This window comes from Mchenga conophoros, linkage group LG22, assembly GCF_057382185.1.
Source record: "Mchenga conophoros isolate Kocher_MC1m ecotype Shallow Benthic linkage group LG22, M_conophoros_male_GT1.1, whole genome shotgun sequence".
Taxonomy (NCBI): Eukaryota; Metazoa; Chordata; class Actinopteri; order Cichliformes; family Cichlidae; genus Mchenga; species Mchenga conophoros.
In genome coordinates this window covers 11,398,851-11,419,468 of record NC_140546.1, presented here as the reverse complement: position 1 = coordinate 11,419,468, position 20,618 = coordinate 11,398,851, and the positions used below count along the sequence as shown (strand labels likewise).

Sequence of the window (20,618 nt, the reverse complement as noted above, 5' to 3'; positions counted from 1 at the left end):
TATCTGGTATTCCTCTGTAAGACTTTGAATCAAGCAATCAGCTGAGGAAGACAGTGAGATGTGGCCGAAAGCCCAAGAGGAGCTCAGCAAACAGGATTTATGTTGTAAATTTCACTTCTGACCTTTGAAATGAAAAAGCCGCCTTCAGCTGCTTTCTTATTCACAAGCGGTCACCACAGCAGGTTGCTCCGCATGTTTGATTTGCTGTGGTTTTTACACCGCACGCCAACCCCAAAGATGCAGGAGCCGTGTCCTCTCCCGGGACCTTAGGAATTTTAAACTAAATGTGTGCATACCATCTATTACCATCAGCCGACGGAGACCATGAGATGTATTGTACTGTAATATTTTTTAAGCAGCTTGGCATAAAACTGGAGCCAGTGGTGTCTATTGATCAATACATGGACACAGTAAACACCTGAAGGTTTTTTCTATGCTCACATATAAATCTTATCATCTTTGCAACAAATATCATATTTGACATGAAAATATATATATTTTTTAAGAAAATATCACTATTTATCATCCAAACCCCTCTGACTGCTTCACTTCTTGGACGACATAAGGATGACAAACCCCTGTGGTGAAGAACAGTCCTTTACTTTGTGGAGAGCTCCACACACACACACACACACAGACACACACACACGGACACCGACTTGATTTACAAGGAACTTTTAACTGTCACATCCAGCAGGAAGACACAGAAACGACACTCTACAGTTATAAATGAAATAACAGGACATCTCATAAGGTGCTTCATAATATGCAATGGGAATGTTATGAAAAATGTCCACATGTTCCTACAGAGGCACCAGTACTGCATCTATATATGTGTCCATATCATAATATAGAACAATGTACATAAAAATAGAGCAAATATTTACAGAACACAGACTATTTACAACATCTTAAACGGGCTTAAAGATGGAGAGCGACATACATATACTGCAAATATATATATATTTTTATGGCAGATGTACAAACGGAGTGATGTGCAGGAGCCATGAGGGTGAAAATCACAAATTAGCCATCTGCAGCAACTGTTCTTTAAACTGCTGAGCGTGGTGCGACAGGTCGGTGACTCTGTCCACCATCTCCTGGATGGCGGCTGTGTTCGGGTAGTTCAGGGCGGCCGCTTTAGTCGCGCACACCACCGTCTTTAACAGGTCGCACAGCACGTTGCTCGAGTTCATCACCCTGTTTGCCACCTCAGGCACCGAGGCCTGCCGGGACAGCGTGTCCCCGATGAAGACCAGTTTGTGGGCGCTGAGGATCACGAACTTGCTGTGTGCCACGAAGATGCGGGGGGGCTGGCCGGCGCTGACGCAGCCGAAGAAGGCGTCCACGGCGCTGAGGAGCGTGACGAAGTGCTGCTCGCACTGCTCCGAGTAGAAGCTGAGCAGCTGGCGGTCCCGAGCGCACAGGTGGGCGGACGGGGAGAGGGAGGTGGAGGAGGACGAGGAGTCTGAGGGCGGCGCCGAGTGTTGGTGTGAAATCCACTGCGTGATGTCGTTCTCCACGGGTTTGCTCACTTCCTGCTCCAGCTTCTTGAACTGATTGATCTGTAGAAGCAGTACAGATGTGAGGTCAAAGGGCAAAGGTTTAGCTTTAAATACACATAATTATTTATAATGGAAAATATTTGAAGTGAACATTTAAAAAAAACATCAGGTTTAACCCACAGATTAAAAATGGGGGCAGAAAAAGATCAACAGAGTTCCCTTTATTAACCTGACAGAGGGAAGTATAAACACGTTTTGGAGGAAGGACGCGTGTCTAAGCTTTGATTGCACACTGATTGTTCATTTCATTTCAAAGCAAACATGTTTCCCATTTGGCTTATCCATTTTCTTAACCACTTATCCTCCGGTTCAGGGTCACAAGGCCAAATTGCGTTTTATAAATATGTAAATTTAAGCAGAAAAATCAACATAAAAACACTTTCCTTTTTGCAAAGCATTTTATGGCTTTTCTCCTTTTTAACAGCAAACTTTTGCTGTCTTAAAAGTATCAAACTGAGTCTCTGAGAAAATGTTTAATGTTAAATTTACTGGAAAACGCTGTTACTTCGAAGAAATTAGAAATTAAATGACCGAAATGAAACAGCCACCCTTTACATTTCATCCTAAAAATGTAGAAGAAATCAGTTTCACACCAACAATCCCACCACTGCTGGCTGCAACTCCACATCCACAAATGCCTTCGTATGAAAATAGCACCACGAGATAAGTAAAATAAACCTAAAACTCTAGACTCCATGTTTACATTTGTACGGCAGCATTTGTTTTATATATTTTTGCACATGTGGGTCACTTCAGGGCCGTGACCGCTCCACCTTGTAATCTGACGCTGGCCTCCATCGAGAGAATGATGTTAGAATCAGATCTGAGCGCCGAGGTCTGCAGAGGCCTTCGTAAGAACCTCGAAGGGCCCCTAATCGCTCAGTGTTATCATCTGTTTTGTTTAAGACTGCGAGGTATTTCACTCCCCCGCACAGTGTGCGCTCCACCTGCGAGGCCCAAACAAACACAAAGCCTCACCTGTTCCTGACCCAGCTGAACTTGACTCTGCTTGATTATGTTTTCTTTCTCCAACAGCTCCTTCTGCTGCCGTTCAAAGTCTTCTTTGCCCTGAAGGGAGGTAAAAAAATGTTTTAAACAGGGTGAGAAACCAGACTCACGTAGGTCTGATCTTTGATACACGACACATAAATTCTTATCTGTTGGGTAAAGTCACTTAAAGTAAATAACTCTACTAACTGTGGATTTAATTGTTTACCTGCAAATGTACATAATCGTAGTCCTCCATCCAGCTTTTCACGCACTTCTCGCTATTGTTCATGTTGTCCTTGTCTGGGGTCAAGGGCACGGGGAAAGGTTTGGTCTTGCCCCCGTTGTTGTCGTTGTCCGACGAGGGGGAGGTGAGCGGGTGGATCACGTTCTCGTCAGGCGTGCTGCCCACAGAGAAAGATCCGTCCACATGCGTCCGCCTGAACAGCAGCTCGGCGCTGCTGCCTATCGTGGAGGCCAGCTGCTTGGCGTCGTCGGGAACAGTCCTGGAGACCATGACGAAGCGGTCCAGGTCGTCGGTCTTGTTGTGGTGCCTTCCAGACGAGGCCAGGGTGTTAAGCGCCCAGCTGCAGTTTTCCAGAGCTTGGTAGATCTGCAGAAGGATCTGCTGTGAGTCCTCTAGGCGTCCCAGCTGCCTTCGAAGCTTACTGTGCAGACTGTTGTCTGACAGAGACGTAGCGTTCACCGCGGCACCTCTGCCAAACACAATGAAGTCTCCCAGACCGGCCCGGACTCTGTCCAGAACTGTGCGGACGTCGTTGGCGTGGCGTTCCATGAAAGGAAAAGTCCTCCAGTGAGGGGAAGCTGCCATTGAATGCAAATTCCCGACTGAGCTGTCCACTGCTTGCTGAAGGCGGTACAGCTTCTGGATGGCGGTGTCCACATCCAGAGCGAGGCGGCCCTCAGAGCTGGAGCCAGTGGAGGACGAGGAGGTGGACATGCTACTGCGCGTGCTGCCCGTGCTGGAGAACGACAAGCGGTTCACGCCGTCCGTCACGTCCGCTACTGCGCGAGCATCCTGAGCGGGGATGTCGTAGATGCCTTTGCTGCCGTCTCTGTCGGCGGGCGAGCTTCTGTGCTGGGAGGTCTGCATGACCCGCGGGATGTCGTACACGTCGTTGCGAGACCCCGCCCCTGAATGAAAGGCAGGCGGTGGCACATCGTAAATGCCTTCATTGCCGTTGGTGTTCGGGTGCGGCTGATGAGCCGGAGGCTCCACGTTCGGTGGGAAGTCGTAATGTGACTGCGAGCTCTGGGCGGGCTTGGCGAGGACAGGTGGGGGTACGTCGTAGATGCCTTCCTGTTTGCTCTTGAGGGGCTGCGGGAAGTCGTAGTTCCCCTCCTGCTGGGCAGAGTTGGTCCTGCAGGGAGGCACTGAGTAGACCTGTGGGCGAGGACAGTAATCAGACTGTTATTATTTTTGTTAACATGTATATTATTATGAAACAGTGGAGCTTTCACCTAACCAGTGGCCTCACAGGACTATTTTTTTCCTTGTTGTGAAATCCCTGTCATCATACAAAATGCTCTGCTGCACCTCTACAGAGCATTTCATATCTCAGACATTCATTTATTTGCACTATTAGAACTGTGCATCCCACTCTCTTGCTGCTACCCTCCTAAACAGATGTGGAAACACCTGCGATATGACTCATTTTTTTTCCACCTCCTGCACACAAACACCTCCTCTGCACTCCTTCTGCAGTCACGTCGCGCCATCCGCACCTGAGAGGTGCTGTCACGCTTTCTCAACTTGAAAATGTAAACACTTATATCGCACTAGGATCGATCGTGCTTTGTGAAGCATCGACCGTGGGCTCTGAAAATAAGGGGCCTCTGAGGCATTCTTGGAGCTGGAGTGTGCACACGACTGCTTGGCCAGATGTGGATATAACAAATTCTTCTAAACTAAAGGCTTGGACGCATTTAGTCCACTTAATGTGAAAGAGTGCAGCACACAGCGAGTGAGCAAACATTTGCCTCTACAGTTGACAGAAACAGTCATAAACTGACTGACTGACTCTTTGCATGTGCATGCAGTCTCATAACAAAGTGAGGAACTATCACTGCTGCGGTACTGGTTTCCTAAAATGGTTTATGACATTTCAATTTTCAGCTTTGGCCTCTGAGGTCCCGTTTAAAGGCACAGCACTAAAATGTGCGCTCGGTCCCGCATTCGGGCCGACTAGTCTTCGGGGATTGGAAAGTCATCGACAAAGAAGGCTCCCCTTCCTAAAACACAGCTCGTTAAGAACTCACCAGAAAAGTGACATGTTTTAAATTCACGACTATCATAAGATTAGCAGTTAGAAACCTGGATTCCTGCAGAGGAGATCGTTTTCTTTTAATCCCCTCCCCCCGGGAGACTCGAGTTTATGACATTCAAAAAATGTGCTAAACACAGAATTTGGACTGTAAATGCACCTCAGTGGGTTTTTACTGGATGCAGTGTGTTTGCACAGCAGTCCTGCAGTTAGAGATTGAGGAAGTGAAAGACCTTCTGGCTTGGGGAGATACTATATTTGAAACCTCAAACTTTCAGCCTCTTGATTCCTTCCTCTAATGCAACGAAGCTTTCACCCTCCCTCGGGCTCAACGCAGCAGAGTGTGCGCTGACGTACATGGCACGGAGCACGATGGGAGCGCAACGGGGGCAATAAAACTGATTTCCATCAGCCTCCAAACGCACTCTTTACAGCTAGACAGGCCTGCCCAAACTGTAATTAGGAACGACGCAAATAACAGGTCCCAGCATATTTCAGGTTATTACAAACAAACTGGTGGCGCGCTGCCTGGTCAGCTCTGGTGAAATCTTAGAGGGTCTGGCAAAAGAAGAGTTATGTCCTTGTCCTTGATTTTTTGTTTTTTTCCCCTGCTGGCGAGTTTAAACACGGAGCCGTTTTGGTTAAACTCTCCTGGCAGGCGAGGCTTTCATTTAAACTGGCCGCAGGAATGCAATAAATATGATATTTGACGTATTATTCATTTAATATAGTCAATTAAGAGAAATTCTAGGAGCTGTATCAATAAACATAAAAATACAATTTTCTGGACATACGCAGCCTCGTTAATTCAGCTTCATGTGGCTTAAACAAATGGAGTGGCTGACTGATGTGCCCTTTCATTTTGCTTCTGGAAGTTTCTCTTACCCCTTGAGAGGTTGGAGGGATGTCATAGATGCCTTGTGACCTAGGGTCCATTGGTGATGGGGGAACATCATAGACTCCTTGGTTTCTGGCTCCGCCTTGCTGACCAGGGAACATCTGACCAGGTGGAATATCGTACACCTGAAAGAGGGAAGTGAAATGATCACTACGTGTTTCAGAAAAACAATCACACAAAGTTTGGTCTTCATATTATTTGACTGTAGCTGACTTGATCTGATTTTGTAGCACACTATTAGTTTCTGTTTGGCCGTATGTGGGATGTCTAGTAATCAGAAGGTCACAGTTCAATCGCAGACTTCTCAAGTCCACATGCCAAATTGGCTCGGAGGAAAATACTACTCGCCAAATTGCCCCTAAAGTCATTACATTTTTTTTTATATATAGTTGGCAACAGTGGGAAGGAAAAACTTCCTTTTAACAGGAAGAAACTTCGCCTGAACCAGGCTGAGGGAGAGTTGGGGGTAATACTCAGTGAAGTTTGATTGTAATAGTTAGGAAGCATTAAAAGAAATATATATGAACATGTATGAAGAAGCAAATGTGACACAAAGTAAATAAAATCAAATTTAGTGCTCAGTGAAAGGTGACAATAAGTCACTGCTAAGTTAAAAGCTTCATATTTCTATTTGCACAGGTGCCTCGGTGCAGCGCTCCTATCTAAAGTGAGAGTTCTTTACCACAAAGGTGGCTGTAAGGCCAACTTGCTTTTGATTGGCTGGCCTGAGGTAGTCACATTAGTTACAACTGTTCTCACTGACAGCTGAAGCCTGGGCTTCTTTTCTGACTCGTACGTACGCTGGCCTCATTATTTGAATCTCCGGCTGCGTTTAGTGTCAGCATCCAGCATCACAACAAAGTTTGTATATATGACAGGAAAAAATGCACGATAAGTCCGTTTGATATGGTGAATAGTTATAGAGCAACACGGTCACTGATTGGAGTTTTTCTTTGCACAGTATTTTCTCTTTTTGCTCCATTTTTGGTCTCCACCAGCTGCCCTTCAGATGCTAAATGCTCCACTTCCATATTTTGCTAGTTTCCACCTGTCTGTCAGCTGTTTTGAAGTAGTTTTCAGTGGGTTTTTGGCTAAAAACAGAAGGCTGTTTTGGCTGAGAACAAAACTTAAAGAGCGGTAAGAGTTTATGAAAACGGTGAGAACAGAGACCAAAGCTGAAACTCACTATAAAGCAATGTGAAATTGAGGCTAACTGCACAATCAGGTGATGACTTCCTGTAACTCCATCTCTGTAAGCAACTCGAGTTGTTTTCACACTGTACCTCGTCTGTAATTCTAAAAATATCTATTTGAGCATTTTAAAACAATACAGTACAGTTCTCAAAATGTGCAAACACTACTGCCGCACTGCAGGTTTCAACAGCATGAGAGAAAATGAAGTGTGAAGAATCCTCGCTCATCTCTGCACAGAACAGGAAATGTGGTAGGCAGAATAGCACGATGCAGATCAGAGAATTGGCTTTCTTGTTTTGAGAAATGAAATGCATTTGCCCAGGCACTGTGTGCTGCATCAAAAGCTCACCTGGATGGCTTGTTTTTAAAACGAAGATGCTTGATATGCGGTGAAAACATGCTAACAGATTCGATTGATATCAATGTGTAGGTAAACTAAAGATTATATTTGTACATTCTCAGATGCATGCAATATAGTGTTAAAGATATTTATCCATCTTATTTTTATGCTTGGCGTTTCCTAGTGTAGCTTTGCATGAGCCACAGTTCAAAATAATCCTTGTTCATAACTTTATCTGTACTTTGGCTCAGCCCCTCAGGTCATCCTCTTTTTGAAACCAGCAGCTTTAGCTCCACCCACATTTGCAAACAGAAGGTGGGTGTGGTTTCGGTACCAGAGATAACCATAACATTCTCTCTCTCTGACATCATACAGACCAAAGATTAGAAAAAAAGAGAGGGGAAAAACACTTCAAGCTGTGTTTTTAGTACAGCTTGTAACCTTAACGTATGCCTCACAGCTATTACTAGAAAATGACCTCATTACTGGAAATTAATGGGTTTAATGGCTTTTTTTGGTTTTGAAAAACAATAATTTTAAGGAGTTTTAGGAACCTATATTGGTTAATTTTAAACAAATTCCTTTATTCTAAGTCATAGAGTGCACTGTATTATTGGGTTCACTGTTTGGCAGATTATATCAAAGCTTCTTTGGTTGCTAAAAAAAAGAAAAAGAAAAAAAAAAGATCCTGGTGTTATGGTGCATGAGGAACCTACCCCTTGTGATCTGATGGGTGGGACGTCATAGAGGTCCTGCTGGTTATGCTGTCCTGGGCTGTAAGTGTAGGTCTGTCCCACTCTGGTTGGGGTCACCACCTGTCCGAAAACAGCAGGAAGACAAACAATCAGTTGTCGTCCAGGGTAAGAGGACAAATGCTCTGACTCACAACCTAGCAGCCCTGCTGCCACCCAACTCTCAAGCGTCTGTACATGCATGTGTGCCGACTTTTATTTGTTTTTCCTGTTTTCCATTTCTAGTCCCTGAATGACCCAGGGATAGTAAGTGATTACAGTCAAGGCAGATATTTTCTAACAACATCCTCCCTGTGCCAGGCTGTTTACAAAGGACCCAGGGAATGAAGTTATAAACACAACCCTGCAAAAATCTCCTTAGGCAGCTGTTTTGAAAGCATTGCAGGCACGGATGTATCTCTGGATTGAAAATGACTGGGGGCCATTTTCCATTGTCTATAGAATAGCAGCAAACTGCCCAAACTGCCCAAAACAGATTTCTAAAGACAAAAAGTTGACATAGATTTTACACCATTGTAAAATGACATGACAGCCAATTCAGTCAGTTTCCCTTATTAAAATCCTAACATGGTTACAAAAGTGCTGAAATATACCATAACAGCAACTAAGGTCATATATTTTAAGAAGTTGCGAATGGCTACGTTTGATCATGTAGCTTTCTAATTTTAAAACAGCGGTGTCTTTGTTTAGAAGCCGAAATAGTCAGGCCTAAAAAACAGCTTGAAAAACACAGTTAACATAAGCCTGCAGTACTAGCTAAACCAGATAAGGTTGCTAATGAGGATGTAAAACAGGCAACTACTAAACAGATCAATGGGTTATCTAAACATTGAGAAACTGCTTTATTATTTGTACCTTTGTTGTATAGTTTTTCTTTAAAAGCTTAAAGTTAAACTACTGATTATGAAAAAAAAAAAAAAAAAAACAGCAGCTAATATTAGCTTTTATTAGCCTGAATTAGCTTACTCATGCCACATCAAAAAAATGTAACAAGAAGTATTTGAATATAATAAACTCAGCAAGGCTGTGTTTCTCATCCATAAACTTCCCTTTTTATTCCCATGAAGCATGCTGTGTAGTTCAGTTTATAATACTAAAAACAAAATTAAATACTATGGAAAGGTTTTTAGGGGCACTAAAGTTAAGTAGCCTTAGCCTAAAGCTACTTCAAAATACCGTAAAAGAAAGTCTTGACACAACACTTCATTATAAAAGGGTTTATTTTTTGTTTGTTAAGATTTCAACTTTTTGCTTTAGTTTTCATAGAGATACATAACATGAAAGTAACGCTAGCTAATGTTACCCTGAAATAGCTACTTATTTAAAAACTGTAGGAGGGGAAACAAAATTATTAAACATATGAAACTGATTTTTGGCTCATATAAACAGTGAGAAATGCAATTTGTCCCATTAAAAATGTACAAAAAGAAGTTCGATTTTTTTGTTGCTTGAATTAACGCCGGCCATAGAGACTGGTTGGTAAACACTGCTATCCAGGGGAAAATGTATTTTGACTGGTTAGTACTGGAGGCAGTGGAGGTTGCTGCACAAACAACTTGTTGTTGTAATATAAGCTTTTCATTTCACTGTAACTGTTACTTATACCAGAAGAATTAGGCAATGGAAGCAAGACCAACTGACACATGTGAGATCGTTATATCTCTGCTCACTTGGAAAACACATATCCCACAATACTAGAGCTCAACTAATAAAAACTAAATAAAACTTAAAATAATGTGATTCAGTCAAGCAATAAAAATAGGTCAACCTTCAGCAGTGCTTTGGGAGAGTTTTTAGAATGGAAGATAGTTTTATAGCCGAAATGGCATTGGAGAAGGAATTTTATCGTAGTGCTGGCAGGACTGTGAGTTTCTAAATCCAGAAATCTCTGGTGAAGTAATCACCGGGTCACTGGTATTGATGAACAACACTCTTAAACTGAAGCATTTGGTGCTGTAGGATTTAATACACCTTTAAAATATTTTACACTGCGGTGTAGACAGGCTTAGGAATAATGGCACGATTACTGCTTGGGAAAAAAAAACGAAACAAAATACAAACACATGCTGCGAGCCTCACCTACGCCCTTGACATTTTTAACCCTGTTAATTATTTAACACATTTTTCCTCCTCTTTTCCCGTCAGAGGCAATCAGCTCCTTCACACCTCCTAATCCCCCCATTCTTAAACCCTCAGGCTGATTCACATCTCCTAAAAGCAGCAGAGCAGCCGACCTCCTTGATGCGTCAGACAGACGGAGGAATGCTGGGAATGTCCTTCCCTGAGCCCAGTACTCCTCTTTTGCCCCCGCGCAACGCTATCGTTACACTGGAACAAACAGGGTTCATTAGCAGGGCTCGAAAATAGGAACCATACGCACGGCTCCCTGGCAAAGGGCCGAGTCCCCAGGGACATGAAAGACCTCAGTCCCTGCATCCACTCATGAGTCACTTTATAGCACAATAACCTAATAGCATCTCTCGTCCTGAGACATTTATCGGAGCATGAGCAGTAGGAGACGTAACCTCAGAATGGGATTAGTGCTCCAGAGGAACTGGTTTGTAAAAGAGATTTATGAAAAAAGGTAACTCAAGTGGAAGAAAGGGAAAGAGAGGGGAACGGAAAAAGAGTTGCCTAGTATGGAAAGGAATGCCATTCATCTGACTAACAGTAGTCCATATGGTTCTTATGAATCCAATCTGAACAAGCCCGTGGTGATTTAAGGTGTTCACTGTTGGCGCTCGCGCCACAGCAGACATCATCCTGGCGAGGCCTTTGGGGTCAGAGCTGAAAACGTATACTGCAGGCTTTAAATACTCTCTGAAATAAACCAGAAGAGGAATAAACAGCTGCTTCTGGCTCTCCTCACTCTGGACTGATTATTTTTAAGGTTTTATCTGCTTAAAAGCATACACAGTCAAGTGATGTAAACCATTTGTTACTGCATGACTTAGATCTGAAGTTTTCAAATCTGGGCCCCTTATTACTCTCAAAAACTAGCGATACTGCCAGCAGGAAAAGGGTTACTGTTAATTTAACACTTTGTTTTTGTTTTGTGGGCTCTTTTGTTCATCTTAAACCTTGGTATTATTAAATGTCAGCCTACTTAGCCAATACGGGTTCCTGTTTTTTTACAGTGTACTTTAATACTAAAGAAACCTAAAGACCTGCCTATTTCTAAAAATCTAAAATGTAACTTTGGATACTAAATAAGACAAAAAACTGTTTGGAGGGCTAGTGAAGTTGTGCTCTTTGACATATAACGATGTGCTGCCTGCTGGCTACCTCCAGTGTTATTGTTAGGTTAATAAAAACACATCAGGACAGGGAAGGTGGAGGACGAGAGTTAGATTGTTCTCTCCAATGGGGAGAGACGAATGCCATCGAAAGGCAGGAAGACGACACTGAAAACAGGCAAACCTTCAGCTAATAAAATGTCTGAGGTTATTCATTAGTTTATTGTACTGCGAGTTTTTAAAAGCTTAGTTTAAACACACGCTACATATAAATAGTTTTATTATTACTTTTAGAGACGACACCTAAATGGTTTTGGGGACTCGTGACTATTCAGACAATGAAAGACGAGAGCTTAGTGGAGCGCAGTAGCATCGGTTAAAAAGATTCATCTGGTTTATCTGATTTATTGTCTTTCTATTGGCCCGGCTTGAGAGCAGCTTTAATGCCTTTTCATATTTTCTATTTTCTGCCCAGTGAAAATGTGCTGAAATGTGAAAAGCAGTAGGCATATTAAATCTCTCAGAGCAACCAGACTCAGGAGATAACAAGCAAGCCTCCTGCTTGTTTAAAAGGTCACTCAGCCAGGCTACCTTCCCTCTGGGTTTAAGGGAAGCCTGGACCCAGCTGTCACATGCAGATGACAGCGAGGTGTCCGCTGAAGACCTCGGTGACCTTTTCTACAGGTACATGTCATCGCTCTGAGCGCCCATCAGTGGCTTCTTTCAGCCTCTGCCAGATGCACACTGCTCATTTATTTCCCTTCTGTTTACCCAGCAGGCTGTTGCTCTGAGGACACTTGGCGCGGCTATAATTGCCGCCGGGCAAATATTTACCACATCCAATGAGGTTGTCGCTTGCATGACGGCGGTGCGTGGCCTTTCAGAGAACGATGACATCACGAACAGCCGAGCCAAAAGGAGGGAGGGCGCTGAGCAAACATTTGTTCCCACTCAGGTGAGGGGAGCTCAGGATGCCTTCATGGACGATGAAGGGCAACGTCGGCGACTTAAACGAGCGGCAAGAGGAGGCAAATAGATGGCTTGTTAACACTCCTACGCGTTGTGGCGAGTGACTCATGTCTCTTTCAGCAGGACCCTGTTTACTTAGCCTGCTGGCAGGATCAGATTTTGGAAGGTAGACCTTTAAAGCTTTACTTCAGGGTCATTTGAGAGGTCTTGTCATAGCATCAACAACTACCTCATGGGCTTGTTATATACTCTCTCAGGTTTTATGTACTGATGGGCAATGAATTACTCTGTATATATGTCAGGTTTTACTGGTATTCACATCCTAAGATATAACCAAACTACTAACTACTAGCACATATTAATAGTTTGGTCTCCAAAGCATAAAAAACAAAGCTGGAGTGAAGTTTTAGGTAAACTATTAACAGTTTAGAGAATAGCAAAAGAAATCAGCTTGTTAAAATGTCACTGTATTTCCTTCTCTTGAGAAAATGTGCTGCTACGGATTCAGATAAGGCTGAAACAGAGTATTTCTTCTCTAAAAGAAGAACAGATGTGGTTGGCGGGTAACAGGAAAGTAAAAGTATACGTTTTTAAGACCTTCTATAAAAGATCCATCTATTTTCTTAACTGCTTAACCAACTCGCGGTTGAAAGCAAGAGTCTATCTCAGTGGTCATGGGGGACAAGTGGGTTGCAGGTTACCTGTCCAAACAACTTTAAAGAACAAAATACACAATTTAACTGAGACCATACTTGCTATGCTATTTTAAAATGACTAGTAATTGACCTCAAGAAGATATCTCATTCCCTCTTTCCAGGCACAGACTTTAACCACCAGGAACAATAAGCTGGTTTTTAATTCTTCACATTTCTGCAGACTAACAACAAACAGTCTGATTAGCGTCATCTTCAACATCTTCGGGGATTCCACCAGCTAAATTTGTGATATTTTAAGGCCTTTTCCTTTTCCAAGTGAAATTGTAATCAAGATAACTTTAAGGGCCTGCAGACGGCCTAGAAGAAGAGCTCAGACGGCGAAGGTCTTCCCTCTTCTCCCATCTGGTTTTGAAAAGAGTTTGCTTCACCAGCTGGCTCCGCTGGTCACACTCAGTGATAGACAGACTGCTCAATCACCTGCCAAGTATTTTTTGAACGTGCCCGTCATTTTCCAAACGGTTTCCCAGGACGACTTCCCAGATGGTTCTGTGTTAAAACCATCTGGCGCGCAGAGTTAATCTCGACTCAGACAAACCCAAATAGTAGTTTTTGGACACCGCGCTCGCCACCGGCAAAGTCAAAACAACAAAGGAGGGGTAGGTCTTCTCCAAAAAATATGTGTTCCTGCAGCCAAGATCACATAAAGCCATTTTGGAAACCTGCCCAGGTTGCTAAGACACCTTATGTTGATTTGTCCTTCACTCATCTGAGTAAGTTCATTTCTTCTTGACTGCCTCGGGGTGAATTATGGCATCTTTGTGTGGCAACACTTCCCCGGATATCATCCTTTCACACCCTTTCATTGGTTACTTGCACACACACAATGCCACCCCCATCTGCACCCACACTAATGGGCTGCTGACACATCAACATCAACAACCCAAATGAGGCTTTTCACCACAGCGCGGCGTATAAAACGATGGTGACAATGACACCGCCGGTAATGTAGCAACAGCTTTATTGAATTTCCTCCACCCGTCTCCTCATTCACACCTCCTCATCTCCGCTCTGCTCCTATCTGCAGCTCTGTCAGCACGGCGCCGCTAGCTTACTTTTAAATGAAGGTCACCTGAGGGCACAGGAAGCATGCACGCTATCAGTCATATGTTAGGTAAGAGCGTGATTTTGTATATGACTGCATGTGTTTGGCTCCTGCTGATTCACAGCACAGAGATGTGTTTTGCAACTTGGTAAAGTTCCCCTCTGCCACGCAGAGCTGCACCAGCCCATTAAAGCGCCAAACGAATTAATGCAGGTAATTAAGCCTCGAATCCCGAGAGGCCGCCGTCCGTCTCCGAAGCACGTCCGAGCGACTAAACCCAAACAGACAGCGGGCTTAATGAGGAGCGTGAAAAGAGAATGGGCTGATTCTCAGTTCTAATAGGGATCATTGTTCATTCTCTGTGATCAAAGCGGCACTTAATCCTGTGGCACGAATATCTGAGAAGACGAAAGATGACTCCGACACTTCGTGTTTACTTTCTAAGAAAAATATACCGGGAAAAAATCCTCTGAATTCTGGGAAAAAGCAGGATAATGTGGAGTGAGGAAGCTTTTAAGCTCTTGGATTATCCAAGAGACATTTTGGGCAAGGGCCCACACACAACTGGGGCCCCACCCCCCCCCCAAAAAAATATCCAGAATTTTATCCTCAAACTTTAGATTTTGAAACCATACATTATCAAAAAACATAACAGTCCCTTAGCTCTTATTTCACCTGCCCCTTCCTCCCCTACACAGCTGAGGCTAAGGCTTCCAAAATGAATGGAAATAGCACAAGTGGACACATTTGTTTTTAATCAATTCGCAATAAAAATCTAAACAAAACACGGCAGTTAATTTTTAAAGTTGTTGAGACAACAAATGGTTAGCTGTAGCAGCACCTCACAGTCACAGTGGATTTATGACCTGAAACTTTGGTTGGATGTAAATGAAGAAGGCAGGTGGTGCTCACCAGCGGAAAGCTTTTTATACCTCACAGGTGAAGTAGTGAGTAGCCAGGATATGGAATACTTTTCACCTGCGTAACTTTATTTATTGACAAGGAAAAAATGTGTTTGCTCCTTTTTTAGAAGTTATGCGGCCCAAATGTTTGCTTATCGTTGTACTTTAACACTCTTCTTCTGTTGCACTTCTTCACAGTCCCTCTCCGGAAACGAAGATCTAACAGGGATCTAATGAGGATATAACAGGTGTGTTTTTGGGTGTGTGTGTGAGGACACTTATGTCAGTGTATTATCCTCATTTAAAAAACACTTTAAAGGTTTACTTGAAACTGTGCATCTATTTAAAACTCTTCTGTGTACTACTGAACCCTGGACTATATGAGTGTTTGTTGGTTCAAAAGCACTTGAAATGTAGTATAAATTATTATATGGTTGGATGCAGCTTGTAATAAAAGTGCTTTGACTGTTCAGTTAGAGTAGAAAAGTGCCGTGCAAGTATGAGGGTTCATCATCGAGGGGAGGCGAATGTCTGCAGTAGATCTAATGCCAATCATCCCGTGGTCGGAGAGATATTTCTGTCCAGCAGCGGAGTGACAGACCCACACTGTAAACCAAAGAGCTGCTAGTGTGGCTGAAAATGCCAAAATGAAACCAGCGTTGGCTTCTTAAATGTAAATACCTCCTGGTTTTGTTTGCCTTCTGTGATGTGAAACTGAATCTGTTTTGGTCTTTTGGATTGTTGGCTGGCTTAAAAAAAAAAAAAGAAGATAAAATATGTAAGCTCTGGTTTTTATAAATGCTTTCAAGAAAGCATTTCCTGTCTTCTCTTGGCCTTCCTCTGCAACTTTATCACACTGTCTGCTTTAAACTTTTCCAGAGGAGAAAGTCCTGTCAGTGCGCTCACCCCAGAGCAGATTACTTTTGGTGCGACTGATTTATGGTCGTGCCCTCTTGGTCGAATCTCGCCAGCCAGCGATTCATCACTAATGTGACAATGGCGAGCGTTTGAAGGAGCCGGCCTCCTCCAGGAAGAAATAACTCACTTATCTGCTGCTGAGACTGCCGTGCGCGTGATTAGGCAGAGAAAATATGGCCGAGGCAAACAAACAAGATATTCTTCTCACATAACCTGGTTACTTCAAAAAGCACAGCTTTATCAAGGTACACGAGCACACCCTCGCAGTCTACAAAGCGCTATCAGGGCACTTCCTTGAGTTGTGTGTTGAGTACATTAAACCCTTTGTTGTGCTCTTTACGGCACCAATGAACAGATTGCATCTACGGCTACGACGTGGTGAGAGGAGGAAATGCCTATACAAGGAGCAGACTTCATGAAGGCAGGAAGGGAGGAATGAAAAGGCCGCCTGAAAGGAGCAGATAAGGGCAGATATTTGAACTCTGAACCCAGCCCATCACTGGGCGCCGTGACCTCAGCGCCTGAGTCACAACAGTGACCGGGGCAAAAACAGACACACCTTTCAGAGATGGTGAAGAAGAAGGAGGAGGAGGAGGAAATCAAGGCTGAGATGAAACACGGGCCTCTGGGAGCCACATGATAAAAGGCTGCTCCTGGCTTCCATGTGAGGAGGCTCTTTGTGTGGCCGAGAGCTCCTGGCGTCCGTCCCACACGGACCCAGCTTTAAGGCTATGTGAGGGGACGGGAGGGGGAGGTGGGGTGGCTGTAGCTCACCCTCCCAGGAGGGTCACCCAAGGACAAGGCCGCAGCACCAAACCGAAGAGCCAGAGTGGCAGCGAGCGCCAAACCTCAGTGTGCCTTATATACCGGAGCCCCACGCCACATGAAAGGGAAAACAGCCAGTCGCCAATCTGGATTTGCACTGCAGGCCTGGCACGCAACACCCCCCGCCTCCGCCCCCCACTCCGAGGACACATTCATGGCATACGGGGGCCTCTCTCCACAGGAGGGGATGACGGCTTCGGAGTAATATGAGAGGGGATTATCAGTCTAGGAAGCCGGCATCAGTCTCAAAAACCATTTGGGAAACCAAACGCATGTTTGCGCGTGACGACATGAAAACGGCCGCCGTTAAAACAACACGAGGCCATAAGTCAGCGAGCCCGGCCTGTCATCAACACTGACGCGCTGTAGTAAACAAGCCTGCCTTTGCTTCTTTCAAGAGCAAAGGCCAGAGCCGGGGTTTCACATCAGCAACAAATATTTCCATAAATACTCTGACGCAGGGCGCACACCGTTCGACCGATCGGGATTTCATTGGTGCGCAACACCGTGGAGCTCAGAGCAAACAATCAGAGGCTCTTCTTTTTAAAACAGCGTTTACCATAATTTCATAATTAGACGCCCTTAAAAAGTGTGCTGTGATGAAAGTAAACGTCTCTGCTCTACCAAAAACATACAGTGAATCCAAACCTGAGGCCTGTATGTATATCCAGGATGGCTTAACATAACTATAGGTTTCTATCACAGCCTTTAGCTTTGAGAGATGATGTTTTTCTGTCACTTGGGACATAATAAATGGCTGCAAACACTGAGCCTGAGCTATTTTTCACTGTCAGAATTAAAGCAAATTTAAAACACAAACCACACACGAGTTTTGGCTTCAAAACAGAACATTAGTTCAAATAAAATTCAGTTAAACAATAGAGTAGCTTCTTAATTACTGCTAAGAAAAGGGATAAAATGGAGTATTTGAAAGAGCTGAACGCTATTTTTATATGACTGTAAATGGAGCATTGCTCTAATTGGTCAGTAACTGGTTGAAATGAAAAATTTTATAGTGAAAACAACCACCGAGGCAAACTGTTCTGTTTAGTTAGCCATAAACCTGAAAATGAACCAACTTGTAGGTTTTTTTGTGTGATTATTTCTATAAATGTTTTATGCAGGGTTAAATTAATCTGATTGAATCAGGAGAGCTTCAGGTCTACTCAAGCTTTGGAGGTGCTCCTCCTTAAATCTTGGAAAGCTAATTGGTGAGCACGAACCAACAACATCTCTCCTTTCTTTTAGTGTTTCACTAGAGATAACCAGATCTAACAGAACAGTCTGTGGCAAATGAAGGCGATTGTGCTTCTGTCCAAGATTCAGACAGCACTGGAAAACAGCGGATCCTTGTCATGACGCACCGACACACACGCAGCCGAAATCTTTCTATTCAATAGACGGGAACAACCGCCGAAAATTGCAGCGCTTTGATAACCGCAGATTGGAGGACCAGTCGAACGTCCAAGACTTAATATAATCTCTCCAATAACACGATTACGGCACAGAAATACACTCTCATTAGGAGCGCATTTCATTTTCCATGTTATCGCAAAGCCTTGTTAATACCGCTCCTCGGCTAAGCCTCGCAGCCTGTTACGGAAAAAGAGAGGTGTTGCTTGACAGGTCTGCTACTGCTGTGTGTGTGTGTGTGTGTGTGTGTGTGTGTGTGTGTGTGTGTGTGTGTGTGTGTCTGATTGACAGGTCTCTCCCCACAGCCCCCTGGCTCCCACTGACTTTATCACAGCAACTCCTGTGCAGTGAGTCCTCTAAGCCCCTGGCGCCTGCTGCCTGTTTATCCACTAAAATGAACACCTTAGCTCATTTCTATGATGGCTGGGGCTGATTTGTTTTAAAGGAAATAGCCCTTGGGATATCAAAAGCTCATTCAGCATGTAATTACCATCCACCTCCTGAAGGGAAGACTTGGTCTGAGATGCTCGTACTAGTTAAACGCTTGAATAACCAGGGAAATTTCCTCCCGTCGTATTTTAGCGCACACCTGCCAGTGACTTCCATGTGTAAAGAGGTAATGACATGCTAACTGCTCACCCTTGTTTAATGCATTTAAATCAAGTGTACGAGACATCTGGTGGTGTAAAACAAGAGCAAGTAAAGAAGGCTTCAGCTGGCTCAGCAGTATCGGAGACACCGAACACAAGAGAAGACTTATTACCCCACAGTTAGGAAAGTGTTTGGTGCAGAAATTAAAATGACAATGAAATAATAATAATTCGATTATAATTATGAGTATAAACACTGATAAACTGATAACTAGGTGATTTAAGACTATTAAATGCTTTTTTCAGCAGGCAAATTAAGATATATACTTTAAATGATATACGATCTAGGCCATAAAATGATGAATACATGGATACGCTGTTTGGAGAATTGTGTATATATAGCTATACTGCAAATGACCAAGTCCAGTGTGTTTGCCAGTGACCATGTTTAAAGCATTTAAATGCAGCTGTGCTCCACCAAAATCCAAAAAACAGCTCTGTACTGTTTGCTTTTCCACAATTTCTCTCCATACTCGCAGCCTTTCTGCGGGTTAGACTGGCTCTGCTGAACACAGTGTGCCAATACAGTAATAAAGCCAAATGGGAGCCGTGCACAAAAACACTACCCTCATCTGTGGTGAGCGCCAGGCCCGGCACACCCTGCACACATTTCGCATGGCAGAGCTGCAATCTCCTCTTTGGCCTTTCTGCTTTCCGTGCGCGCGCTGGTGAGAGCCGAGCCTCACGGATCACGGTGTAAACGCGCAAATGCCATTTCCCATCACATCTCATTCCCACACCCGCCACAGCTGATGTTACCTTAGAAATCCAATGTGATCCCAAATATCCAGAGTTTGGGGAACAGACCAGACTCCATTTTCTGTTACTCTAAACCTTTTCCATTTTGTTATTTCCTCTTCTTCTGACGCTCTGATAAATATTAATGTGCGACCCTTTGCTACAGATGAAAGTGTGTAAAAGTGCATTTAAATGCAAAACATTGTGCGCGCATTAGGGGAAAAAAGTACGACTCAGTAATAACAGTTTTTCTCTCCAATCATCTTACCAGGTGGTTTCACTGGTGAGCCCCTCAACTTTGCTTTAAAGGAGGACTAATCAGTGAAATCAGATGGTCACTATTGATTGCTGTGCTCCATAGTGATGTATCTTTCTTGGGCTGAGTCAATAAAGGAAACCCAAACTAGCTGACAGATTGACTGATGAGCTCTGTCTCACCTTGCTTGGTGTGTTATCAGTTGCTAGAGTACTCCTCGGTGGGACCTGGTAGACGTCCTGTCCCGGTGGGACCTGGTAGATGCTCTGCTGACTCTGCTGCTGTGGGCTCTGGAGGGACGGGGGCACCTGGTAGAGGCCCTGAGACCCCGAGTTAGCCTTCTGCTGATAGCTCTGAGATGGAGAAGGGGCGGCGGCGGCGGCGCCCGACGACTGAGCCTCGAACATGGGTCCGATCAGCAGCTTCAAGCGGTTCCCGGGGGCGATGCCCTGGCGGCCGTGCAGGGAGCAGAGCCACCAGCCCTCCAGGCCGCCTGTGTTCTGCTCAATGACGGTCAGGATGTCCCCTTTCCGGAAGGCCAGCTCCTCGGGGGACTCCGGCATGTTGTCGTACAACGCTTTGGCCATCAGGTTCTGCGGGAGCAAAGGTCAGACTGTGTTTAGATACGTGTCGGCTTAATTATAACACAACAAGCACGTGGTTACAACAGCTGTTCGCTCCTGCTGCGTGCTGTTTGTCAGGTTTGAGTGGAAAAACAACAGTGGCGGTTTTACAGGCGGGTTATCTGCAGGACACAATGCTAAACCAAAGGAAAAAAACAACAAAAAACAATCACCTACATACACATACGCACCCATAAACCCACACGTTCATATAGAAGTTTTGTGGATTTTATTAATAAAAAGCTCCAGAAGAAGCGGAATTAACGAGCTCCAGCAACAATCATGAGAACAGTATCAATCACTTATTAT

General features: G+C 44.1%; 1 protein-coding gene across 2 annotated transcripts in view; it reads right to left on the bottom strand.

Moving 5' to 3' along the window:
- Positions 1–659: 659 nt before the first annotated feature.
- The window catches only part of nedd9 (neural precursor cell expressed, developmentally down-regulated 9), a 39,328-nt gene continuing 19,369 nt past the window's right edge, over positions 660–20,618 (bottom strand). For both annotated transcript variants that reach the window (XM_085263445.1, XM_085263444.1), the window contains exons 2-7: positions 19,869–20,279; positions 7,986–8,084; positions 5,723–5,860; positions 2,782–3,957; positions 2,544–2,633; positions 660–1,565 (exon numbers count right to left, since the gene is read on the bottom strand). In XM_085263445.1, the coding sequence (XP_085119571.1) occupies positions 1,020–1,565; positions 2,544–2,633; positions 2,782–3,957; positions 5,723–5,860; positions 7,986–8,084; positions 19,869–20,273 (2,454 nt within the window). In that variant the 5' untranslated portion in view covers positions 20,274–20,279 and the 3' untranslated portion in view covers positions 660–1,019. The remainder of the gene's footprint in view (positions 1,566–2,543; positions 2,634–2,781; positions 3,958–5,722; positions 5,861–7,985; positions 8,085–19,868; positions 20,280–20,618) is intronic.